The 9856-nt window shown below is 44.2% G+C and overlaps 1 protein-coding gene and 1 pseudogene across 1 annotated transcript; one reads left to right on the top strand and one right to left on the bottom strand.

Annotated features, from left to right (window-relative positions):
• Positions 1–1079: 1079 nt before the first annotated feature.
• On the bottom strand, positions 1080–4268 carry LOC128379970 (uncharacterized). Its single transcript, XM_053339608.1, has 4 exons — positions 4205–4268; positions 3269–3335; positions 1425–2637; positions 1080–1160 (listed from the first exon to the last, which is right to left on the bottom strand). The coding sequence occupies exons 1-4, from the start codon at positions 4266–4268 to the stop codon at positions 1080–1082; spliced, it is 1425 nt and encodes a 474-aa protein (XP_053195583.1).
• Positions 4269–6734: 2466 nt separating this feature from the next.
• LOC128379969 (uncharacterized) lies at positions 6735–9365 on the top strand (annotated as a pseudogene).
• The last annotated feature ends 491 nt before the right edge of the window (positions 9366–9856 follow it).

The raw sequence follows: 9856 nt of genomic DNA, 5'->3' as shown, positions 1-9856 counted from the left end.
ATTAAATATATATGGTGACAGTTTTTCGATTACCTGATTCATCAGCCTGGGCTGCTCCTGAGGAGGTGGATTGCCCCTGGACTGAGTCACTGCCTCCTCCAAAATACTTTAACAGTGCTCCTGGGGAAGTTTCATATAACGTATGAGCATAACAGGGAGTTGATGTAAAAATAATATATTTACTTACTCACATAATTTACTGTGCTCTGCAGCAAACAATTGCAAACAACATACCTCAAACTATAAGTTAACTAAATTAATTCATTAATGCAAAACCATATTGCTAGCAAACGTCACCGCGTTTGTAATTAACGTTAGTTATTAAACATTTGCTATCAAACATTGTTATCAGAAACGTTGTTTTGATGCCAAAAAGCGACCCAGAATAATATACACTGAGAATTAACTTTTCAAAGTATTACACAAACACAAAAACGTTAGCTTGAATAGTAAGACAAGCTATCTAACCTACCCACAAGAGAAGTAGTAAGACATTTTGAACTAATGTTGGCTAGCAAATTTGCTATTATAGGCTAACGTATTTGAAACAAAATGTCAACAATCATTAGGGACTTTCCTAATTTCAGGGAACTTTTCAAAATCTCCTTGACACCAAATGTTATATTACCGAGACATACCTTTATCTTGTCGTTTTTTCTCCTCTTCATCTTTCTTCCTTTTTCTCTTTTCTGCCCCTGAGGGATAAGTCCTTTTTTGCGACATCCTTCACCTGCTCCTAGCTCCTAGATACTGAGTGTGCACCGCATGGTTGGGTGCATAGACATATAAATCTTTATATGTCTATGGTTGGGTGCACTGCACACGTTACTAGCGGAGGTCAAATTTCAAGCAGCGAGGCAGTAGGAAACTACACTCTGCTTCATATCATGTTAACAGACTCTGTTAACATGATATTGTTGTTGTTTTTTGTTTTGTACAAGAACGTACATTTGATAATATATGAATCATCATCACGCACACATGGAAAAAAAATAATTAATTGCTTTTTTATTTTTTAAGTTAGTTGCTCTTGGGGGCCCCCTAGTGGTCACGGGGCCCTAAGCAGCTGCTTAGTTTGCTTATGCCTTGGGCCGGCCCTGCCGTCGACTCTTCATCTTCTCCAGCTTCTTCACCTTCTCTGTGTCTCCTGTCTCCTTCATCTTCTCAATCAGGAAGTCCAAGTGGACAGTGAATTAACATGATCACAACAGGGCGATCCGCTCCAGATGTTCAACATGTTGGTAGGACTCATCCAGCAACTTTATCTTCACTGCTGTCAGTTTTTCCATCTCAGTTTCAAGATGTTCCATCAGGCTCTTCTTCTTCTCATTTTCTGACTTATTCTCTTCATACTTTTTTTTCATATCTTGTAGGGTCTTCTTAACTTTCCTCGTCTTGTTCACATAAATCCATTCCTCTTTCACATGATCTGATACAGGACACTTCCCTGTACATGAAGTGCAGCGACCTCTTTTTATGACCTCACAGTGTTCAGGTTTCCAGGCCATTGTGCATCCAGGATAGCGACAGTTCTCTTTACATCTGTTACAGGTGACAGCTCCTTCATAAAACCATAACCCCCACATCCCACCATTGACCACTGGCTCTTTCTCTTTGTAGACCTCATCAACTTCTACAGTGAACTTCTCATTCTTCTTCATCTCTTCTTCATGTTTCTTCAGAGCTTCTTCAGTCTGTTGGATCTCTCTCTGTTTCAGTTCAATCAGCTGGATTTTTTCTTCCAGGTTTTGGATGCAGGCTGTCAGTCTGATCCGTGCCCTCAACACTTCAACTGTTGTCACTAACTTCTGAGGGTTAGATTCTTTCAGGAAGTCTGTGAAACGTTTCATTCCTCTCTCTGTTATCGTCCATGCATTCTCTAAAGCAAACTCATCATCTTCTGTTCTCTGTTCATTCTGGCGGTTATCAAACAGGAAGTGATTAGGCTGATTCTTCTCATCTTTGGCACATTTAATGTTTGCAGCTTTAAGAGCTTTCAGAACATTTTCAGGTTTTATTCCATCTGAGTTTGTGATGAGAGCAACAATGTTCTCATCCAGATCTTTCCCAAACAGAGACATCACTGAATCTAAGATGTACTTCAGTCGATCACTCACTTGATTCACACTCGCCTTCAGCACCAGACCCACTACAGAAAGTTTATGAACTCCATCGTCTGAGCGGAACAAGTCCAATAATCTTTGACTAACGATGTCATCACGTTCGATCCCTCTGGTGTCTCCATATCCAGGAGTATCGATGATGGTCAGAGAGTAGGGCAGAGTTTCATCTTCATAACCAAAGATCTCGTACACGATCACATCTGATGTCTGACTGTGTGTGGAACATCTTTTCTCTTCTTCTTCTACGATCTCAAACCAGATGTTGTCCTCAAACTTCACTCCCATGGTGTAGTTGACCAGAGTGTTGATCAGAGTAGATTTTCCTGTTCCTGTTTCACCTACAAGTAAGATGTTTTTCTTTTTCTTTTCCAGGTTTTTCTCTCCAATAGTTTTTCTTGTCAGAGTCCCAAACTTCTCTTCCTTTGGTCTCAGCTGGTAGACAGCAGGAGAGGTCAGAGGTTTAGAGATCAGAGTACTGTTGGAGATGATGTCCTTGTATTTGGATGAGGCGTTACTGGTTGTGTTGAAAATAGAGAAAAAACAATTTAATATACATATAAACTTTATGTACAGATGTGTATCCTTCCCTTATTGTACATCAGTCATCAGTATTTATTTGTCGTTAAAATAAATATACAATGGATGTAACAAAAAAAATTTAATAATTTTTTTTAACTTAATTAAGAAAGCATACTTCATCAGAGAGCTGTGTAATGTTCCTTTAACAGACCTGAAGAGACTGAAAACACATCTGGAAGCTTCCTGATTTTACAGTCAGGTTAACATACTTCACAGTCTCTGATGTCATTTCTAACATTTCTATAATACTTTAATATTCCTACAGTAACCTGACAGTGACTCTTTCTGTCATCAGTGTTTATGTCTCATAACTTCATCCAACTTTATCTCAGTCTGAATTTATCTTAAACCAACATTATACTTTCTATGGTGAATAATCAACACTGAGTTTATGATATTGTTCTGAAATTACATTATAGGGATCTACACACATACACACACACACACACACACACACACACACACACACACACACACACACACACACACACACACACACACACACACACACACACACATTTAGTTCTAACAGTATTTTAATAGTTATTTGTGGTAATGTTACTCACCACTGCTCCATGCTGCTGTCTGACAGAGAGACTCCACACGCTGAGGATGAAACAGGTGTGTTGGTATCTGTGTGGGACAAAATGAAAAACTATCATAAAGTGAAATAAAGGTGTGAAGAAGCTGCTGGAGAAAGTTTCAGTGCTGCACATTTTGAGCAATGAGCTGCTCGGCCAACAACGTCTCCTAGAAATGATCTTTGTTTGCTGCTAAATGGAAACAGCAGATATGTTCTGAAGGAAATGTCATGCTGCCTGGATGAAGCTTTTATATCAACATCATGAGGAAATGTTGCTCATTAAGGTGTCTGCAAAGTCTCTAAATGTTGCTACTGAATGTAAATGTCCACTGACACATTTGCTTTGTTTTCTATAATATGTGAGTATTTGAATGAGGCTTCATGTTACAGTGAGTCTATAAAAAGAAATCATTTTATGATGGGACAAACTGACCAAAGAGTCTCTATATGGGTTTAGTTTACTTTGTTCAAGTCCACATTAGCATCACATGCAGTGTGCACATTGGAAGTTATTGGTGTGTGTAATCCAGTGCTTCCTCTAGAAATTTTTGTAGCAGCGGTACTGTGTGTCGGTAACCGGAAGAAAAATGTGAAAAATAATAGGGCTGCAACTAACGATTATTTTGATAATTGATTAAACAGTCGATTATTTTTTCGATTTATTGATGACTCTGATCAAAAAATATATTTTAAATTTCAACCCCTTCATTCAAAAACAAAACATTATTTCAAATTGAAAGTTCTCAAACAACATGTTGCTGCTTGGACGTCCCTGAGCTGTTAAAGTAATATTAAATTATAAATAATAATTTAAACATGTAGCGGACACAACATCAGTACGGCTCAGAACATCATCTGGTCAGAGTCACCTTTGACCCTCAGATGAGTAAATTGGACCAGGTGTGATATAGAGACTGACAGGGTCTCTCCAGGGTCTCTCCAGGGTCTCTCTCTTGGACAAACACAGATCCATTAACATCCATGGAGCAACCAAGAGTGCCGAGAACTACATAAAAGTAACGAAAGACAGATTTTGGTGTCTCCTTCGGACGTCATAATTTATCTGATCTTCTTCCATCAGATTAGAGTCACACAGACCACGGTCATAAACTAAAAGACACATTCCTGACTTTCCCCCCTCTGTGTCTCCTGAAACCACACAGAGCATGAAAGTGAGAAAATTAGTGTTAAAAACTTAAACAAGAACATCTTAGTAAAAAGTATGGTTTAAACAATACCAATTACTTATATCCTTATCAATTACCCAAAGAAACCTCCACTGTAACAGCTACTACAGCGATCATAGATAAATGTGTATTAGAACTGTCATTATAATTTTTCCTTTCATCAACACAAATTTTGGTATGAAAATGTTTACTTAATGTGAGAAAGTGTTACACTGATGTTATGCTTACATTTTGGTGATAATCAATTATCTATCATGGAATAAGTAGAATAACTATGTGTTATGCTTGATCATATTAATCCTCTTCAGGTTTTAATGAATGGCAGCTTGATGAGTCAAGCTGATGTCATATCAATGCCAAAATAATACATCCTGTGTTCTGTATAAATAAGTTATAGTATGAATTTTACAATCAGGATCAAATAATGAATGAATGATGATGATGAAAAGTTTCATGGTAAATAGCTGGAAATTAGATCCTCAGAGTAGCTGTGATGAATCTGATTGGCTGACACACAAGTCCTCCCCAGTAGCAAACCAGCTACACCCATCTGAAACCGGCTTTGCTGACCTGGATGGTCAGCAAAGCCGTTTTTTCAGGTTGCGTTTTTTCAGGTTTTGCTTCGTTCATCTTTTCTTTTCTTCACCTCACACATTCTTACTTCTATCACCTTATCTTATCATTCTAATCTTTAGTTATTCTTTATCTTAGTTTTCTTAAGTTTTTGTAATATTCTATTTTTGTCAGCTAACATACAGAGAAAAGGCCTTTAAGTAAACACATCATTAAGTTTTGCATTCAGCCTGTTTTTGACATTTTTGAGGATTTTGACGTGAGGCCAACACTGACATCTCTCCAGAAAGTTATTAAACAGTGAGCAAGTTAAATTAGACCTTTCCTCCATCTTTCATCAACCTAAGAGAGCTTTTGGGCAGATAAACGTCTGTCAACCCTACGACTCATCATAACCGAGAGGAACAAAGTCTGCCAGCAGACAACTACCGGAGCCAGGCAGTCTGACAGAAGGCCAGCCGACCCGGACCATCCTCATCCCGCCCGGAGCGTACGCGTGGTTCTGAAGGACGGACAGCTGAGACCCTCCATCGATGAAAGTAGGATCCAAATATTGCTTTAATCCAGGGTTGATGTCAGATCAGGTAATTTAAACTTTCTTTAAAGGTAAAACTCGGGTCCAGGCTCATAGAACCTTATGAACCTGAACCTTATGAACCTACGCGAACACTGTGCTCCCAGCTCATAGAACCTTATGAACCTACTAGAACACTGCGCTCCCAGCTCATAGAACCTTATGAACCTACTAGAACACTGCGCTCCCAGCTCATAGAACCATATGAACCTACTAGAACACTGTGCTCCCAGCTCATAGAACCTCATGAACCTACTAGAACACTGCGCTCCCAGCTCATAGAACCTTATGAACCTACTAGAACACTGCGCTCCCAGCTCATAGAACCTTATGAACCTACTAGAACACTGCACTCCCAGCTCATAGAACCTTATGAATCTACGCGAACAGTGTGCTCCCAGCTCATAGAACCTTATGAACCTACTAGAACACTGCGCTCCCAGCTCATAGAACCTTATGAACCTACTAGAACACTGTGCTCCCAGCTCATAGAACCTCATGAACCTACTAGAACACTGCGCTCCCAGCTCATAGAACCTTATGAACCTACTAGAACACTGCGCTCCCAGCTCATAGAACCTTATGAACCTACTAGAACACTGCACTCCCAGCTCATAGAACCTTATGAATCTACTAGAACACTGCACTCCCGGCTCATAGAGCCTTATGAACCTACTAGAACACTGTGCTCCCAGCTCATAGAACCTTATGACCCTACTAGAACACTGTGCTCCCAGCTCATAGAGCCTTATGAACCTACTAGAACACTGTGCTCCTCAGTGGGAATGTTGTCTCTTTAAATGAAACCTGCAGAGTTCAGTCTAACTGCTTGTGGAGATCCCATTTCGGAAGGATTTGGAAAGCTATATCTTAAACAATATTTCAAATAAGATTTGTATTAAAGGCACACACACATTATTTCTGGTTTTGTGTTTCAAAATAGTAATATTTGTAACATTGTAAACCATTTTATTTTGTTAGGGAAATTCAGGAAGCAATTCTGCAGCTTCCGTGAGGAAGAACATAAGCAAGCTACAGATCGACCCACAGAGAAATACCCCCAGGGGTGCCCGAGAGGGGGGAAGGATGAGCACCCCACTAGGACGGACCTAACGATGACGACCTTGGAAAACGGATTATGGACTATGATAAGCAGATGCATTTGCGGCAAGGTCTGCAAGAACGAACGGAGCCTAAAAATCCATCAGGCCCGGATGAAATGCTTGGTACAGGAGACGGCAGCACAGCGCACAGGACCAGTGCCTGGTGAGACGCAAGAGGAGCCCGGCCCGCAGACACCCCACAGAGCCCAGAACCTCCAAGTGCCCAAGATTCCAACTCCAAGCAAAGTAGTCCAGCAACATCGGATCAAGTGGCCTCTGGCTAAGCAGCACAGGCTGTAGCAACAGTTTGACGAGGATGCATCCAGAATAATCAGCGCAACAGCAAAGGGAGACGTAGAGGGATGACTCCAAAACCTGACCACCATCATCAGGAGCCCAAGACTAGCAACCAAGAACTGTAGGGCGGACGAGGTCCATCAACTGCGGAAAGAGCTGCGGAAACTGACGAAGTAGTTCAAAGCAGCCGCTGAGGAGGAGAAGCCACCACTTGCTGAGCTCCAGCATACCATCAGGAAGAGGCTTATGACCCTGCGTAGAGCTGAATGGCACAGGAGACATAGGATTGAGAGAGCCAGGAAGCGAACCTCCTTCTTAGCCAATCCCTTTGACTTCACGAAGCGGCTGCTAGGGCAGAAGCGCAGCGGGCGTCTTGATTGCTCCAAGGAAGAGGTGGATCACTTCTTGCATAACACCCTGAGCGATCCAGACAGAGAGCAAAAGATAGGACAACAGGCAGCCCTCGTGGATGTAGCAATCCCCCTAGTGGTGGAGTTCGACATTTCAGAACCCACTTGGAAGGAAATTCAGGAGGTAGTAACAGCAGCCAGAGCCAGTTCTGCTCCAGGTCCCGGCCAAGTACCCTATAAGGTGTACAAGCGCTGCCCAGGGCTCCTCCGAATCCTTTGGAAGATGCTGCATGTGATCTGGCGAAGAGGGACCATCGCAGAGCAATGGAGGCAGGCAGAGGGCGTCTGGATTCCTAAGAAGGAGAACTCGACCAAGCTGCAGCAGTTCCAATCCATCTCACTTCTCGGTGTGGAGGGGAAGATTTTCTTCTGTGTTCTGGCCAGAAGGATGACAACCTGTCTGTCACGATCACTTCAGTGCCTGGCTGCAGGTGGATCCTTCAGGGCCTGGTCAAGCTCATCTCCTGGGCTAGGATGAGCTTTAAACCAACAAAATCCAGGTCCATGGTTCTGAAAAGAGGCAAAGTGGTGGACAAGTTCCGCTTCTTTGTGGACGGTGCAGTAATACCATCAATCACTGAGAAACCAGTCACTAGCCTGGGCAAGGTGTTTGACTGTAGCCTCAGAGACACAGCGTCAGTCCAAACAACCATCAAGAGACTCGAGACTTGGCTGTCTACTGGCAGGTTCAAGGCATGGTTTTACCAACATGGCAACTTGCCCTGTATCCTCTAGCCTCTGCTAGTGTACGAGGTGACGATGTCTACAGTCGAGACCCTGGAGAGGAAATGACGATGGCTGGGTCTGCCACACAGTCTCACAAGTGCAGCGCTGTATGGCAGGAGCAACAAGCTTCAGCTCCCCATCAATAGCCTGGAGGAGGAGTTCAGGGTCTCCTGCACAAGAGAGGCACCAAAGACTCCAGAGTGGCAGCAGCTGGTATCGTGGAAGTGGAAGGCTCAAGAGGGGCTGGAGCTGGCAGAGTCTCGGCTGAGACACAAAGCACTGTTGGGCACAGTGGCATCCGGGCGAGCAGGACTGGGAGCCATCCCACAACCACGGCACGACAAGGCTCAGGGCAAGGACAGACGCCATCTGGTCCTGAAGGAGGTCCGAGCAGGTGTCAAGGAGGTGAGGACCAGCAGGATGGTGGGCATGCGGCAGCAGGGGGCATGGACAAGGTGGGAAGGAGCGCTGGAGAGGAAGCTGACCTGGAATGACATCTGGAAGACTGAGCCTCAGCGGATTAAGTTCATGGTCCAAGCTGTCTATGTACTACCCAGACCAGCTAACCTGCATACCTGGGGCAAGAGCGACACTCCAACATGTCCAGGAGGGGGGACTCTAGAGCACATTATGAGCAGCTGCCCATCAGCCCCACTGCATCTCCAGTGCAAAGGACAATAACAAGCATGTCCGCAGCCAGAGGAGGATCAACTTTGTAAAGGCTGGAGAGAAGCCACGTCCACAGCCAACACCATCAGCCAGCCTGCTCTCATCGGCATTAGACTGGGAACTGCGAGTTGACCTGGGCAGGCAGCTTAAGTTCCTGGAGTTTATAACACCTACCTTCTTGAGGCCAGACCTGGTATTGACATCTCCCTCCTCTAAGCAGGTCCTCTTAGTGGAACTGACAGTCCCCTGGGAGGACCGCATGGAAGAGGCCAATGAGCACAAGCGGCTCAAGTACCGAGAGCTCACCGAGGAGTGTCGGAGAAGGGGCTGGAAAGCTCGCTGTGAACCAGTGGAGGTAGGGTGCAGAGGTTTTGCTGCCCGCTCCTTGTGCAAGATCTACACCCTTCTTGGCATCACAGGAGCTGCGAAGAGGAGAGCCATCAAGTCCACTGTAGAGGCCGCGGAGAGGGCCTCTAGGTGGATTTGGATCAAGAGGTCCGAAAAGTGGGCAAACGCTGCTGGGACACAAGCCAGGGCCTGATTAACCCTGGCTGGGTCGCCTGAGGGAGGGTGTCTGATGTTGTGAGACCCGAAACACCAGATGATCTCAGGAAACATCACTGATGATGTGTCCCAGCACATCCACAGATGTATCTATACACTTTTGAGTCTCTAAAATATTTAACAAATGAGAAAAGTATATCTTGCATTGAATTCTATTCAAAATGCTTTAATTTAGATGTCTGTTATCTACATTGAAATTGCTATATGTCTATTGCACTTTCTTCTCCATCCATCCATCCATCCATCCTCTTCCGTTTATCCGGGGTCGGGTCGCGGGGGCAGCAGCCTAAGCAGGGAAGCCCAGACTTCCCTCTCCCCAGCCACTTCGTACAGCTCTTCCCGGGGGATCCCGAGGTGTTCCCAGGCCAGCCGAGAGACATAGTCTCTCCAGCGTGTCCTGGGTCTTCCTCGGGGTCTCCTACCGGTGGGACGGGCCCTGAACACCTCACCAGGGAGGCGTCCGGGAGG

This window comes from Scomber japonicus, chromosome 19 (assembly GCF_027409825.1).
Source record: "Scomber japonicus isolate fScoJap1 chromosome 19, fScoJap1.pri, whole genome shotgun sequence".
NCBI classification, from domain to species: Eukaryota; Metazoa; Chordata; class Actinopteri; order Scombriformes; family Scombridae; genus Scomber; species Scomber japonicus.
This window is presented reverse-complemented; position numbering and strand designations above follow the sequence as displayed.